Genomic DNA, 17840 nt, shown 5'->3' with positions numbered 1-17840 from the left:
CCATCTATTCCTGGGGCCTTATTTTTTGCTATTTCCTTCAAAGCAGCTTGAACTTCTTCCTTCATCACCATAGGCTCTTGCTCATATGTTATTTCATTGAATTCTTCTGTATCTGCCAATTCCTTTCTATACAATACTCAGTATATTCCTTCCATCTTCTTTTAATACTTCCCGGATCCTGAAATTAAATTAAGACTACAAAATTTCAGACCAAGAGAAGGCTTGCATTTGGATATCCCTCACCTTTTCAAACTCTTCAAGGCTATTTTGCAATCCAAATGCATCCTAATTTCCCACCCTCATTGTCTAGAGTTATCTCTCCAGGTGATGTCAGATACTTTAAGAATTGGGTGATTGGATTATTTTTGTTTATTTTATTATTGAGAGTACCATGGACTGCTAGGAAAACAAACAGATTCACCCTGGAAAGGGTTAAACTGGGCTGCTTCTTATAGACAAGGATTCTGAGGCTTCATCTGACATACTTTGGACATGTTGTAAGGAGGGACAGGTCCTGAGAGAGGGACATCATGCTTGGGAGGGTGGAGGGACAGCGCAGGAGGGGAAGGGCCCCTATGAGGTGGATTGATCCAGTGACTGGGGTAATCGGGATGGGTGTATCGGAGACAGTGCGATTGGCACAGGATAGAGCAGAGTTTAGGGCTGTTGTATAGGGTTGCTATGAGTCACAAGAGACACAATGGCACATAACAACAACAACAACATTAGTGTGTGTGTGTGTGTGTGTGTGTGTGTGTGTGTGTGTGTGTGTGTATGTATACCATCAAATCGGATCCAATTGGTACAGGAGGAAATTGTCCCTCCTTCTCCAGCAGAGTGGAATGAACTTGAGGGGAAGGATTGCATAAGAGTGAGAGAGTTTTTCTTTTTCTTTTCAAGGAAAAGAGTGATGGGGGGTTGGGGGAACGGAAGGAGGTGGGCAGGGAGAAAAGTGCAACAATGAATTACTGGAAATACTAAGTCTCTGTAAACTTCATTAAAATGAATAATTTTTTGTAAAAAGAATTGGGTGATTTTTGAACACTCTAGTGGCTGTCTGTTCTGTTCATGGTGTAGTTGCACTGATCACTTACACATGGCCCCCTTTCTTGATGAGAGGCTCACCCAGACGCACTGCCTGAATGACCCGTTCCCATTCTCCCCACCAAGCTAACTTCTCAAGCACAGAGCCTCTCCGAAGGGGCCTTCCTGGCTAACCACTGTCCCTGCACTCACTCTCAGAACGTGTCTTCTCATGTGTGTGCCACACACACTTAAGCAAATTTCTGTCACAAACTCATCACATACTATTTGTATTCTTATTTACTTGTCTCCTCACCACAAGCCAGAAGATGTTTTAGAGAGATGAAACTATCTCTCTTTACCTCAGATTCGATACCTAGCGTAATGCTAGAATGAAGGGAGGGAAGGAGGAGGAAAACGATGGCAGGCCTTAATTATCCCAGAAAACTCATCAAAACCTTGTGTTATGCAGATGACATAACTTTGCTGGCTGAAAGCAAAGAAGACTTGAAACACTTGTTGCTGCAGAAGATCAAAGACTGCAGCCTTCAATATGGATGACATCTCAACAACAAGAAGACAAACATCCTGACCACCAGGCCAATAGGCAACAGCAAAATGTGACTGTTATCTGCCACTGAGTCTCCTGCAACTCACAGCGACTCTATGTACAATAGATCTGAACTCTGCCCTATCCTGGGCCAGTCTCACTGACTCTAACACACACTTACCTGCATTATTCCAGTAACTGTATCAGTCCACCTTATCCAGGGTCTTCCTCTCCTGTGCTGTCCCTCCACCCTTCCCAGCTTAATGTCCTTCTCCAAGGACTGGTCCCTGCTGGCCATGTGCCCAAAGTATGTGAGATGGAGCTCCAAAGTCCTTGCTTCCAAGAAGAAACTTTCACCCTCTCTAAGACAGACCTATTTGTTTTCTTGGCGGTCCATGGTATGTTCAACACTCTTCTCCAGCACCACAACTGAAATGCATCAATTCTTATTCTGTCATCTTTATTCATTGTCCAGCTCTCTGATGTGTAGCAAATAATTGCAAAAATGGATGAAAATTGAAATGGTTGATGATTTCATCTTACTTGGATTCATAATCCAAGTAAGTCAGAAGTCCAGGAGATATATTGCATTGAGAAAAATCTCAGGAACCTTTCCAAGGTTTTAAGGAGCAGTATGTCAGTTTAAAAGTTAAGGTGCAAAACAACTATGAGATACCATCTCATCCCAGTAAGAATAGCAAAATTTAACAGAACAGCAAGTAACAAATGCTGGCGAGGTTGTGGAGAGACTGGAACCCTTATTCACTGTTGGTGGAAGTGTAAAATGGTGCAACCACTGTGAAAGTCAGTATGGTGCTTTCTCAAAAAGTTGCCATTAGAGATACCATTTGACCCAGCAATTCCACCACTGGGAATATACCCCAAAAAGACCATAACCGACATCCAAGCAGATATATGCACACCCATGTTTATCATGGCTTTGTTCACAATAGCAAGGAGTTGGAAACAACCTAAGTGCCCATAAACAAATGAATGGATAGAGAAGCTGTGGTATATTCACACAATGGAACACTATGCTGCATTGAAAAACAAGGAACTCAAGCAATATTATTCAAAATGGGTGACCCTGGAGGACATTATGCTGAGTGAAGTATCTCAGTCATGAAAGGACAAATACTGCAAGGTGCCACTATTGTAAAACAAGACTGATATTGGGGTTGGTGTAAGACTGAGAAAGATGGAATAAATAATGTATACTGTATTGAAACAGATGAGGGAGAAAACTGTTTAAAAGGGATATGTGATTAGTTATTTTCGTCATGACCGGAGTCCAGAGTGAAGGCTGTGTAGTGGAGTGGACCTCGGGGGAGAGATTGTAAAACAATGAAAGAATTTTTCTTTTACTTTTCAAAGAGGGGAGTGTACTGGGGGGATAAGAGGGGCGGGGGAAAAGTGCAACAATGAATGAATAGAAATCCAAACTCTCTGTAAATTTTCATTGACATTAATAATAAAAAAATTAAAAAGTTAAGGTGCACCTTTTCCAAGCCATGGTCTTTTTAATTACTTGCTATGTATCTGAATGTTGTACAATGAAAAGGAAGACAGAAAAATCGATGCCACTGGGTTGTGACATTGGAGAAGAGTAGTGATTTTCCCGTGGACTTAGAACCGACAAGTGTGTCCTGAGGAAAGTGCTCCAGGTGCTCCTTGGAGGCGCAGATGGTGAAACAAAATACCACGTATTTTAGGCTTGTTCTTGGAAAAGGAGAGCATGCTTGAAAAGGTGGAGGGTCAGAAAAAGAGAGAAAGACCTTCAAATAAGACAGATTCTCACAGTGATTGCCACAATCAACTTGAGCATGACAGACCATGACAATGGTCCAGGCTAGGGCAAGATTCAGATTTGGTTTTTATCGTCAGTACGAATCATAGTTAACTCAGTGGTGCCTAACAGCAACCTCCCAGTAATGAGAAAGCAAAAATAATGAGAATTATGACCCTTACTTACCATTGACCCACAACCTTGGGAGAAAGACAGACCTATGTTTTGAGAACTGGAGTGTAATGTGAAGAGTTACTATCAACCACTAATCCCCACCAAGGCCAGTCCAACCCAGGGAAATCCTTTTTCTTCCAAAGTAGAACTGCTTCACAGAGTTTCCAAGGCCATGATTTTCAAAAGCAGATCTCCAAGCCTTTATTCTGAGGGTCTTTCCCTTAAGTAGGGTTGAACCAGCAATCTTTCAGTTAGCAGTCACTATTTGTGAGCTCAGCAACCCTGTGAACAACAGATCTGAACCCTGTCCTATCCTGAGCTGTCCTCACCATCTCTGACATACTTGAGCCCATTGCTGCAGGTACCATGTCAATCTACCTCATTGAAGGTCTTCCTCTTCTTTGCTGACACTCTACCTTTCCACGAAGATGTCCCTTTCCAAGGAATAGTGCCTCCAAAGAACTTATTTCAAGTATATGAGACAAAGCTTCTCCATCCTTGCCTCCAAAGAGCACACTGGTTGCACTTTAAGACATAGATACGTCTTTTCATTCCTTTGCCATTTATGGGATATTCAGTACTCTTCTGCAACTTCACAACTCAGAGGCGTCAATTCTTCTTCCATCTTCCTTATTCACCTTTCAACTTTCAGATGCAAAGCAAATATTGAAAAGACCATGGCCCGAATCAGGTGCACCTGAATCATTGAATTTACATCATTGTTCCATAGTATTTTGCAAAGGTCCTTGACAGCAGACTTGCCCAATGCAACACATTTTTAAATTTTTAAAAATTTCTTAATTGCTGATACTAGGGGTGTTGACTGTAGATCCAAGGAAGATGAAATTAGTGACAATCTCAGTCTTTTCTCCACCAATTATCTTTCTATCTCAGTGCCCGGTGGGGAAGATTTTTGTCTTCTCAATGTTGAGATGTAATCTGTACTGAAGGCTGCAGTTCTTTATCCTCTGCAGCAAGTGTCTCAAGTCTTCTTCACTTTCACCAATGTCTGCATAACACAGGTTGTTAATGAGTCTTCCTCTGATCTTGATGCCATATATTTCTTTACAGAATCCAGCTTCCAGAAGTATTTTTTCAGTATATAGATTGAATAAGTATGGAGAAAGCATATAGCCCTGACACATCTTTCCTGTTTTTAAACCATGCAATGTTCCCTTGCTCTGTTCAGACAACAGCTTCTTGATCTAGATACAGGTTTCATATGAGCATAATTAACTGCTCTCGCATTCCCATTCTTCTCAGTGTTAACCATAATTTGTTATGGTCCACGCAGTTAAATGCTTTTGCATAATAAATAAAACACAAATAGACTAAGAGGCTAAAGGAGATAGAAAAGCGGTAATCAACAAAATGCTAGCAGCCAAAAGTCACAAGTTGGAGTAACAGAGGAACAGTAAGTCTCACAGCAACAGATGAGATCTGTGTGGTTTGAGGGGACATGACACAGGGAAGTCCTGGTCCCTTCTGCACCCGGAGGTGCACGTTCGACATTCCCTGAGCGAGAGATGTAATCAAGCAACTGTCTCAGAAGAGCCAGCACAGCACAGCCAGGCCAAGACTTTATGCTTTATTAAGAGTAATTATTCAAGTGAAATTTAATTACTTGGTTAAGAAGTGGTATGCAAATAGATTATCAACAGAGTGAAAAAATAAAACAGCTCTGAGACTCTCTCTCAATTAAAAGTGTCTGAGGGTTTCTCAGATATTAAGTTTACAAGGAGCCTGAAGCTGGCCAGATTACATGTATTTTGCACAAACTCGGATACACAGTCTTCAGGGAAAGATGGGCACTATATTGTTGGTAGAATTTAAGGCTAAGCAGACAAAGGAGAATGTTATGGCTCAGTTTATTATTTTCTTTCATTTTAGAAAAAGGAGGGACATTTCAATATCTTTCATTCTCCAAGTGCTAAAGAATGTATATTCCCCATGACAATAAAAATATTTATAAAGAAAAGGTACATTCTCTGCCCACTCCCCTTCGTCCCACCTCCCCTCAAGCTGGCTTCAATTTTTCCCTGCTTTTTGCTTGCTCATATTTGTACATACAACAATTTTCACATATAGATTTAAAAAGCCAAACTCATTCTTGTCCATTCTGGCTTGTGGAGGCTCTATACGACACAAAGACACGGTACTACACAGGGGTTCCAAGGTTGTAAGTCTTTATAGAAATAGATTTCCTCATCTTTCTCTGGGGGACTGAACTGCCAACCTAGTAATGGCTGACATCCACCACAGCTCAACCACCTGAATCACCATGGATTCCTACACACTTTGATTTACAATAAGAACATTGTTTCTAGACAGCTTCTGACTCATAATGACCTTTCATTGGGTTTCTAAGACTGTGAATCTTTATAAGAGACTGTCTTTCTCCCACTGAGTGTGTGGCTGGTGGATTTGAATTGCCAACATTGCCATTAATAGCTTGATGTGTTGTATATCTCTTCTTGATCTAGATATAAGTTTTGTGTGAGGATAATTAAGCATTCTGGCATTCCCATTCTTCTCAGTGTTAACTATAGTTTGTTATAATCCACACAGTCAAATGGTTTTGCATAATCAGTAAAACACAAAATAGACAAAACAGGAGGAAAATAATGAAGAACCTGCATTATGCAAATGACACAGCCCTGCTTGCTGAAACTGAGGAGGACCTGAGGCATTTGCTGCAGAAGGTCCAAGATGGCAGTCTTCAATATGGATTGAAGCTCAGCATCAAAAACAACAACAAAGCTTCCCCCAATGGGCCAATAGTGGCACCATGATAGATGGAGAAGAGATTGAGATTTTTAGCAATTTCAGCTTGCTTATTTCCAGAATCAACACTCTTGGCACCAGCAGGCAGGAAATAAAAAGACAAATTGCATTGGGAAAATCTGCTGTCAGGAATCTCTCCAGAGTACGGAAGAATGATGTCGATCTAGAGACCAAGGTGGGCCTATACCAAGCAACGGCCTTTGTAATCACTTGCTACGCACCAGAGAGCTGGACAATGACTAAGGATGACAGAAGAAGATTCTATCCCTTTGAGTTGTGGTTCTGGAGAATAGTATGGGATGGCTCAGTCCTGGAGAGGGTGAAACCAAGTTGCTTCTTGGTAGCAATGGTGTTGAAGCTCCATCTCACATATTTTGAATACATTGTCAGGAGGGTCCAGTCCTTGGAGAAGGACACCATGCTTGGAAGGGTAGAGGAAGAGCACAGGAGAGGAAAGTCCTAGATGAGATAGACAGACACTGTAACTAGGATAATGGCTGTAGGTGTGTTGGAGACAGTGAAATTGGCTCAGGATAGGGCAGGATTCAGAGCTACTGTACATAGGGTCACTATGAGTTACAAGCAATTTGATGGTACATAACTACATTACATTTATGTTTATCTGTGTTGATCATAGCAGGGTGAGTTCTCCTTGGAGGCAAGGATGGCAAAGCTTGGTCTCTCATACTTTGGACATGTTGCTAGGAGAAGCTGTTCCTTGGAAAGGGATATCATACCTGGAGAGTAGAGGGTCAGTGAAAGAGAGGCAGAACCCCAGCAAGAATGACATGGTAACAAAATTGACATGGATTGACATGGTAACTGCATTAATGGGCTCAAGTGTGTCAGAGATAATGAGGATAGCACAAAATAGGACAGGGTTCAAGTGTGTTCATAGAACCATGATCAGTTACACTTGACAACAACATTACTTTTATGCTTTGACTTTGCTGTTAATTATTTGTTACCATCAGCTTGTAAGTAAAAAATAAAGCTCTAACTATATTTATTCCTATTTTCTTTAAAATACATATACTTTTAGAAAAATTTAGTTATGCAAGCAGATTCTTGATGCAATCCATTTGCTTCACAAATGCTTCCTTTCTCCTCTATTATCCATCAGTTAACTTTTTAGTTAGCATATTTAATTTCAGATGATTAATGGACCATAGCACATGAATACTTTTTCTCTCTTTGGATCTTTGAAGAACATATTACTTTTAATTTGGGTAAGACGACCTATGAGTGTTCCAGCGCTCAGGGAGATGAAAAGATGGCAATAAGGTCATATATTATTCTAGAGATCTTTATTAAATATGGTGTGGTTGATTGACTCTCCAGCCCTTCATAAGAAATTCCTCCCAGAGTGCTAAGTAAGATAAACTCTGAAGACACTTGTCAAACCCAAATGCTATGATTTATTACATCAATAAGCGTTTTCATCCAAAGCATTCCTAACGCATGAGCCTAATTTAAGACTGCCACTAGAGGGCAGTCGCCCCACAAACATCGGAGGATGTATTGCTGCGAAAGTCCAACTTTGCTACAATGCGGTGTCCTGAGAACACAGATGAAGGTCAATAAATATATGCTAAAGAGTGATCCCGATAGCGTCTCAGCGACACTTCACCTTTCAAAATATGGCACTGAAATGTCTTAATCTCAAAAGGGAATGATGCTGTAGCAAATGATGTTGCATTTCTGCAGTGAAGTCCCTGGAGCTCACTTAAGAAATGATGGGCATTTACACGAAAGAAAATAATGCTGCTTTTTGACATCTATGGAAGACACAGTATTCAGATGTCGCTGTTGTTGTTGTTATGTGCTATCGAGTTGCCTGCGACTCATAGTGACTTTATGTACAACAGCCCTAAACTCTGCCCTATCCTGTGCCAATCTCATCAACCCTGACACACCTACTCCATTACCCCAGTCACTGAATCAATGCATCTCATCTAGGGTCTTCCTCTCCTGTGCTGTCCCTCAACCCTCCCAAAGATGATGTCCCTCTCCAAGGACCTGTCCCTCCTTACAACATGTCTAAAGTATGTCAGACGAAGTCTCAGAATCTTTGCCTCCAAGGAGCAGCCTGGTTTAACTCTTTCCGGGTTGAACCTGTTTGTTTTCTTGGCAGTCCATGGTATATTCAAAACTCTTCTCCAACACCAGATCTCAAAGGCATCAATTCTCCTTCTATACCTCCTAGTCATTGTCCAGCTCTCTGATGCATAGCAAGCGATTGTAAAGACCATGGCATGTATCAGACACACCTTAGTCTCCAGACTGACATCGTTGCTCTTCAGTACTTGAGGGAGGACTCTAACTGCAGACTTTCCCATCACACATGGGATATAAATACATACACAAGTAAAGAAAGAGAGATTCCTGGTGGCACAATGGTTAAGTACTTGCCTGCTAACCAAAAAGAAGGACCTGGCAATCTGCTCCTGTAAGGATTACAGCACAAATCCTATGGGCCAGTTCTCCCATCCTACCCTGTCACACGCAGCCACTGTGCATTGATGTTCTCTTTCTCCTCTTCCTTGTATTTCTGTCATAGAGAGAAAGAGACTGAGACACAGAGAGAAATTCCTAGGAGTTGCATTGGCCACAGACTCCAAGGGAGAAAGATGAGCTGTCTCCTCTTTTGTGATTTCCAGCCTCAGAAACTCAATGATGTTATGATATGAGTTGATGGCTATCAATCTATATATATTACTGTGTACCACAGAATTGGAACTGATCCATAGTTGACCCTCCAGTGGGTTTTCAGAGGCAGTCATTTCTCTCACTAATGATATTGCAGGATAGGGCAAGGTTCAAATCTGCTGTTCATAGGGTGTCTATGAATCATAGCCAACTCACTGGCTAACATCAACACTGCAACAAGTATACCTACTTATATATAAAACTACACATGTGTATTAATAATAATAAATATACAACACATATCTTTATATTAGTAACATATGTTGTTGTGGTTGTTGTTATGTGCCGTCGAGTCATTTGTGACTCATAGCGACCCTATGTACAACAGCCCTAAACCCTGCTCTATACTGTGCCAATCTGACACACCCATCCTGATTACCCCAGTCACTGAATCAATCCACCTCATAGAGGGTCTTCCCCTCCTGTGCTGTCCCTCTACTCTACCCAGCATGATGTCCCTCTCCAAAGACCTGTCTCTCCTTGCAACATGTCCAAAGTATGTCAGATGAAGCCCCAGAATCTTTGCCTCCAAGGAGTAGCCTGGTTTAACCCTCTCTAGGATGATTCTGTGTTTTCTTGACAGTCCATGGTACATTCAATACTCTTCTCCAGCACCACAGCTCAAAGGCGTCAATTCTCCTGTCCTCCCTAGTCATGGTCCAGCTCTCTGATGCATAACAGGTGATTGCAAAGACCATGGCCTGTATCAGGCGCACCTTTGTCTCCAAAGAGACACCATTGCTCTTGAGTACTTTAGAGAGGTCCCTAACAGCAGACTTTCCCATTGCAATATGTTTTTTTATTTCCTGGCTGCTGGTACCAAGAGTGTTGACCGTGGAGCTGAGCAAACTGAAGCTGTGAACAATCTCAATCTCTTTGCCATCCATCCTGATGCTACCAATTGGTCCAGTGGTGAGAATCTTTGTCTTCTTGACATTGAGCCTCAGTCCATACTAAAGGCTGCATCCCTTGATCCTCTGCAGTAAGTGCATGAGGTCCTCCTCAGTTTCAGCAAGCAAGGTTGTGTCATCTGCATAACGCAGATCGTTGATAAATCGTCCACCAATCCTAATGCCGCATGTCTCCTCATAGAGCCCAGCCTCTCGGATAATCTGCTCTGCATACAGGTTGAAAATGTATGGAGACAGGACACATCCCTGGCGCACACCCTTCCCAATTTTGAACCATTCAGTGTTGCCCTGCTCTGTTCTGACTACTGCCTCTTGGTCCAAGTATAGGTTTCACATTAGCACGATTAAATGTTCTGGGATTCCCATTCTTCTCAGAGTCACCCACAGTTTGTTATGATCCACGCAGTCAAGTGCCTTTGCATAATCAATGAAACACAGATAGACATTCTTCTGGTACTCTCTGCTTTCAGCTAAGATCCATCTAACATCGGCTACAATATCCCTAGTACCACGACCCCTTCTAAACTCAGCCTGGACTTCTGGCAGTTCTCTGCTGATGTACTGTTCCAGTCGTTTTTGGATAGTCTTCAGTAGAATCTTGCTTGCATGTGATATCAGTGCGATTGTTCTGCAGTTTCCACACTCAGTTGGGTCACCCTTCTTTGGAATGGGAACAAACATAGATCTCTTCCAGTCAGTTGGCTAAGCAGTTGTTCTTCAGAGTTCTTGGCACAGCTTTGTGAGCACATCCAGGGCAGCATCTGTTAGCTGAAATATGTCAATTGGTATACCATCTATTCCTTGGGCCTTATTTTTTCCTATTTCCTTCAAAGCAGCTTGAACTTCTTCCTTCATCACCCTAGGCTCTTGCTCAAATGTTATTTATATTATATATGGTTATATTATATTAACATATAATAAACATATATTTTAGATATAATCTACACAATAACACTATAACAAATGCACGTGTATCTGCATTATATTTATGAGTATACCTTCATAAATATATTTCTAAACAAATTAAATGGCATATAATATATTGGGTTTTTTAAAATTTATTTTCATGAATGTTTACAGAGACTTTGGATTTCCACTCATTCGTTGTTACACACTTTGCTCCCTGCCCATCCCTCCCCCACCTGGTTTGCTTTTTTCTCTGAAAAATGAAAAAAAAATTATTTCATTGCTATACAACCCCCACCCCAGTCCTCTCCTCTATGCAACTTTTATTCTGGATTCTTGTCATAACAATAGTACCTAACCATATATTCCTCCTAACCAGTTCTCTCCCTTACTTGTTTCAATGCAGTATATATTATTTATCCCCTCTTAGTTTCCCTCCAACTCTGATGTCAGTCCTCCTTTATAACAGTGGCACTATGCAGTATTTGTCCCTTTGTGACTGAGATATTTCACTCAGCATAATGTCTTCCAGGGTGACTGATTTTGAATAATATTTCCTGAGCTCCTTGTTTTCCAATGCAGCATAGTAAGTTTTCTATTGTGTGGATATGCCACAGCTTCTCTATCCATTCATTTGTTGATGGGCACTTGGGTTGTTTCTAACTCTTTGCTATTGTGAACAAAGCCGTGATAAACATGGGGGGGGTGTATATATATAACAATTTTTTTCAGCTAAATAGATAAATGATGAGCAATTATGTCCATTTAAAGACTCAAGTGCTCCTGATCCAAGGTATTTTCATTTTCTTCCTATGCATCTTAAAGTTGCACAATAAATAAGGAAAAGAGAAAATGGATGCTTATGACTATGTTGTTGGAGAAAGTCCTGAGTATCCCACGGGCGGCGGAAAGGACAGTCAACTGGTAGGAAGTGCAACCGGGGTGCTCCTTACTGACAAGGATGGTGAAATTCCATCTCATACATTTGGGCCATACTGCCCAGAAGGACTAGACTTTAGAAAAAAGATATCATGCTGGGAAAGGGGGAGGGTTGGTGAAAGACAGAAAGACCCTGAGCAAGAACTGATGAGTTCTATTTGACTCCATGGCACATGGCACATTCTCTAACAACAGTTCATGAAAAACAACAAAAAGACATATCTGTCTGGATTTGCCACTGGCTATCTCCCACAAACCCCTCTCTAACCCTCTCTCTGCATCCTTGAGACTCTAACCTTGATAGGTGCCCTCCATACAAGCTCTGCACAAGGTCATAGAGCAAAGCTAGGACTCGATTCAAAGCAGCAAAGACTTGTGCCTGTTAACCTCCCAGTTTCCATGGACATTACAGAACACAGGTATTACAAAGTGGTGCTTGCTTGCCAACTGAAAGCTGATTAACCTAGTTCTAAATTTCTAAGCATGAGTTGAAGATATAAAGGGGGAAAAATCTGTAAAGTAACAGAACTGAGTAGAATATAAAATGAGAACCCATCATCACTACACATCAGCATCTCTGGGGGTTTCTGGTATATTTCAAATTCCCCTTGAGAGGCTATTCAGCACTTCACCACTCTTCTCTCTAGATTCCACCCAAGATCATCCTCCTCCAAGCTGATTTAGAGTGAGCCACTTGCTAACACCATTTTGAGCTGCTACACTATCACTGAAATGGATTACTATTCTCTCCAAGATCATCAGAAGTCAGCAAAGTTCCTGGAAAGGCAACATTTTACTAAAAGGACACACCATCAGAGTTCTGTGTGGCTCTTTGGAAGAACTTGCTATTTGCTGTTTGAATGTTTCCAATGCTATAAGAAGAAAGGGAGATAGCATCTGCTTGGAGACAGAGCCAAGAAAATAATAAATAGGAGCCGATGTTGAGTTGAAAGGAATGCTAATGATATTAAGCAATGTGAATTTATAGCCCATGCTCAGTGACACATTTGTTTCTGATTAAGTTAATGAAGACCATTCTGTTGCTTTTCTGCTACCACATGCAAACTGTTAGAGAAGAACAGGAAAATAAGTAGACTTTTTTTGGGAGAGATTCCAAACTTCAGCACTTTACAGTGTGCAGGAAGACTAAAGCTCAAGGCGCATCCTGATGCAATGATAGCACTCGTCAGCTGTGGTACTTACTACAGTTACTGGGGCTGCTGCTGGGGTCACAGGGCAAGCTGCCACCACATGAATCAAGGCAGGAGTTGTAGAAGCATCTTTGGTCTCCTTCTTGACATGAGGTCTGACCTACCGGGGGAAAGAGGCACATTTACTTTCATCATTTGTAAATTCCTGAAACTAGGATCTGAAAGATTCAGAATGTCTGGTGGAGCCAAGGCATGACACAACTTTCATTTCCTTCCAGCTTCTCCCAAAATATTGAACACATGTTGAATAGGTACCTTCTGGATTATCCCCCCTTCTCCCCCTGCAGCTACATGCAATAGTTACTCCAAGAGGATTCTGTAAGGATGAAGAAATACAAACCATGAATTTCCCTGAGCCAGCTGACTCCTGAACAACTAGGATACATAGTAACAAAGCAAGTTGTTTCATTTTTACATGGGGACATAAATAAATTTAAACATAAAATGTAGAGATTTGAGAAAGGAGGGAAAAAAAAGACTTAAAATTCTGAATTATTAGGGGACATTGTTTTAAAGCCTCATTTGCTTTCAATTCTCATCTTTAAAGAAAATGCTTTCTAATAAATAGGTATTAACCCAAATTTAAAAAGCATAGTTTATCATTGTATCAATATCATTTTCATGTTCTTGAGAAGTATTCATTGACCAATCTGTGATGACCTGAGAATTGTTTCTTGTTTCCAAGTGAATGACAGCAGTAACATCAACCTTTACTCTAATGACTTTTCCTTATGGTCTGTGGAGAGGGAACTGCTTTTGCCATTGATTTCCTGGTCATTTGTAGATTAAATGGATAAGGTAATAAATTACAGTCCATTATTTCTCCAGCTCTCCTCATTACAGTCAATTACTTTCAAGCATGTCATTTGTAATCTAGGAGACTTTTTAAGTTATTTTCAAGTACAAAAAAAATATGCGTCTGTGTATATGTATATGTATATGTATATGTATATGTATATGTATATGTATATGTATATGTGTGTGTACATATATATATAGTCATTCTTCTTTATAGATCCTGAGACAATGTCAATTCTCTTGTAAACTTTTTCCTTTCCAGTATCACTAATGAGCATAAATATATAGAAACTTGAACAGTTGCAAAAAAATAAGGGAGGGGGGAAATGTCACTTTTTTTTTTTTACTGTTAGCAAATGCAAACTTTGCCTGTAACCAGCTGCTGTGAAGCTGATGTTCACCCATGGTGACCCCACGTATGTCAGAGTACTACTGTGCTCTGTAGAGTTTTCAGGGATGATTTCTTTATTTTTATTTTAATTTTTTGTAACAAATGGATTGCCAGACCTTTCTTCTAAGGTGTTTCAAGGCACAGAGGACCATCTCAGCAGCAGCAGCAGCAGTGGAGAACCAGAGACTGAAGTGAGACAGAGCTGATTTGGGAGCTAGGGATGTGAGCCTTTGTTCAAGCCACAGTCAGTAAGACTAGAAGAGCTTTGTAACACTGACCCCAAGCCTCACAGATCCAAGGCAAAGCACCTGCCAGCATGCTTGACAAGCTGTCCTGATGGAAGAACTGCATCCTGTTTCCAAACTGAATTGTAACCTGTTAACTTTGCTAATTAACTCCCTAATGGTGTGTGTGTGGGTAGATTCTTGTATATATTTAAGTATACTGCTTCGTAATATGGTTATTTTAGAAATCTGTAACAGTTAATTTCAACCACCAGCTCCTTCTAATTGGAAACTAATCTTAATGAATACCATGTGCTAAGCTTTTCTCTTTACAGTATTACTGTCCTTCATAAAACAGCTCACTGTATTTGACCATGCTGTTTAAATACTCTTTCATACTGTAATTGTTGTTAGGTGCCGTGGAGTTGGCTATGTCTCACAGCATTCCTACAAACGACATCTTTTGCACTTGGGATGTTTTTTTTTCAGTACAGATTGCTTGGGAACTACATTTGTTGTACAAAAAGTGTTTCTCACTAAGCAATGCTGTAAGAACTAGAGATCACGGCCCTTCATCACCGTTTAAACTTCACTCCTGTGGCTCATACTCCCAATCAAACAACAGGCAGGCCTTGGAGAGGGGATGGCAAAACTTGCTCTCACTTGCTCTGGGCATGTCATGAGGAGGAACCAGTCCTTGGAGAGAGACCACATGCTGGGGAAAGTGGAGAGTCAGAGAGAGAGGAAGACCGTCCCCAAGACGATCCGACACAGTGATTCCCACGATGGGATGGGGCATGGCAGAGACCATGCGGATGGCACAGGAGAGGGTAGGGTTCAGATCTGTAGTTCACCGGGTCACTATGAGCATCATTGACTCGATAGCACCTATCAGCAGTAACAACAAGGTGAACAGTAACACTCTAATTCCACGGAGGCATCACACCTTAGAATAACCTATCATGTGAGGACAAAAGATCAACACCTGTCCAAAGATAAAGGCAGAAAAGGAGGAAAGGGGGAGGAATGAAGGATTAATGGAGACCAGAACTACAGGGAGGAAGTGGGAAAGTGCAATTGCATTGTTGAATTGTGAGTAATGTTATTAAACAAAAGGTGCATGAACAGCAGAATGAAGAAACTATCTGCATTGTAGACTTTCCACTCAAATAATGTTTCCTTAAAAGAACCGTGTTGTTCAGTTCAGCAATCCAGAATAATTTGTGCATGGTCCTCTTTAAGCCTTAGGTTACTTCTTACTCTTCGCCTTGCTCTTGGAGACAAGCCCGCCTCCAATGAGGCCCCACGGGACTGGCAGCCCCACTTACTGCAGTTCTCTTCATCACTCCCGTCCCTGCAGTCCTGGTCTCCATCACACTGGAAGGTGCTGGGGATGCACTGGCCATTCCTGCACTCCATCAGACCCTGGCTGTGGCAGGCTAGGAGAGACCAGAGGAGGAGTCATTGTATTTATGAATACACCTTTCCACCAAAAATTAGATAAATGAGTCTGAGAAGCTAAGAGCTCTGCATATGTTTTATCCTGCAGATGCGTGAATGAACATTTCTATTTTACTGCAAATCCCAAGGATTTGTGGAGGGAACAATTTTTTCTTTCTAATTTTATTTTCTTCCTTCTTTATTAAATAACATTTAACTGCAAAGAACTTTTTCTTGAAAACAGCATAGAGAGAAGTCGTATTAACGATGGCAGTAGTAAAAAGAAGAAAATATTTTATTATTATTATTATTATTATTTATTGCATCTTGATTGCATATTTGATCAATTTCTGACTGCAAAAGTCAGTAGAAATCTTCTATTTCCTCCTCTTTGGCTCTGGTTGTTGGTGCATATATTTGAATGATAGTGGTATTCACTGGACTTCCTTGTATGCGTATGGATATTATCCTGTCACTCACCATATTGTATTTCAGGATAGATCTAGAAATGACTTTTTTAATTATGAAACCAACCCCATTTTTTTTCTCACCTTTTCATCCCCGGCATAGTAAATCATATAATCATCTGATTCAAAATGTCCCATGCCAAGCCATGTCATTTTGCCAATACCTAGTATGTCAATATTTATGTGTTGCATTTCTTTCTTAACAATGTCCAATTTTCCTACATTCGTGCTTCTCACATTCCACGTTCCAATCACTAGTGTCTCCTTATAGCTCTTTCTCTTTATCTGAATTTCCATTTCTAAGATCTCAGCAGTCAGAAATTGAACAAACATACAATCAAGATGCATTAATAACAATGGGTGACTGGAACGTAAAAGTTGGGAAGAGGGAAGAAGGATCAGTAGCTGTAAAACATGGGCTCGGTGAGAGAAATGAGGCCGGAGACAGAATAATAAGAGTTCTGTGCATTCAATGATTTATTCATTGCAAATATCCTTTATAAAAAACATAAACGCAGGCTACATACATGGATCTCACCTGATGGTATGCATAGGAATCAAATAGATTACATTTGTGGAAAGACTCGGTGGAGAAGCTCAATACCAAAAGTGAAAACCAGGCTGTGTGCTGATTGTGGGACAGACCACCATCTACTCATATGCAAGTTCAAGCTGAAGTTGAGGAAAATTAAATCAAGTCCACAGGAACCAAGATTTGACCTTAAGTCTGTCCCACTCGAATTTCAAAACCATCTCAGGAACAGGTTTGAGGCCTTGAGCACCAATGAGCATAGGCCAAACAAACTCTGGGAGAGTATCAAGAAAATCATCCACGAAGAATGCATAAGATCATAACAAAGGCTGAAAAAGAAGGAAAGACCAAGATGGCTGTCAGATGAGACTCTGAGTATTGCATTAGATTGCTGAGAAGCCAAAGCTAAAGGAAGAAATCAAAGAGCTGAATAGAAAATTTCTAAAGGCAGCTCAGGATGACAAAGCAAGATACTATAATGAAATGTGCAGAGAGCTGGAGTCAGAAAATCAAAAGGGCTGGACTCACTCACGGTTTCTTAAGCTGAAGGAGTTGAAAAACAATTCAAGCCACAGGTGGCAATACTTAAAGATAGTTTGGGTAGAATGTTGAATGATCCAGGAAGTATCAAAAGAAGATGGAAGGAGTACACAGAGTCACTGTATCAGAAGGAATTGGCTGACACAGAGGAATTTCATGAAATAATATGAGCAAGAGCCTATGGTGATGAAGGAGGAAGTTCAAGTTGCTCTGAAGCAATTAGCAAAAACCAAGGCTCCAGGAGTTGACGGCATACCAATTGATTTATTTCAACAAACAGACGCTGCCCTAGATGGGCTCACTAAGTTGTGCCAGGAAATCTGGAGTACAGCCAGCTGGCCAACTGACTGGAAAAGATCGATATTTGTTCCCATTCCAAAGAAAGGTGACCCAACAGAGTGTGGAAATTATTGAACAATAATATTGATATCACATATAAGCAAGATTCTGCTGAA

General features: G+C 40.8%; 1 protein-coding gene across 1 annotated transcript in view; it reads right to left on the bottom strand.

Annotated features, from left to right (window-relative positions):
• The window catches only part of CORIN (corin, serine peptidase), a 431554-nt gene that overhangs the window by 101962 nt on the left and 311752 nt on the right, over positions 1 to 17840 (bottom strand). Inside the window, exons 8-9 of the mRNA XM_006894163.1 lie at positions 15735 to 15845; positions 12986 to 13093 (exon numbers count right to left, since the gene is read on the bottom strand). Coding sequence (XP_006894225.1) covers positions 12986 to 13093; positions 15735 to 15845 — 219 coding nt within the window. The remainder of the gene's footprint in view (positions 1 to 12985; positions 13094 to 15734; positions 15846 to 17840) is intronic.

This window comes from Elephantulus edwardii, unplaced genomic scaffold (assembly GCF_000299155.1).
Source record: "Elephantulus edwardii isolate Elephantulus edwardi_28Jun2011 unplaced genomic scaffold, EleEdw1.0 scaffold00137, whole genome shotgun sequence".
In the NCBI taxonomy this organism is placed as follows: domain Eukaryota; kingdom Metazoa; phylum Chordata; class Mammalia; order Macroscelidea; family Macroscelididae; genus Elephantulus; species Elephantulus edwardii.
This window is presented reverse-complemented; position numbering and strand designations above follow the sequence as displayed.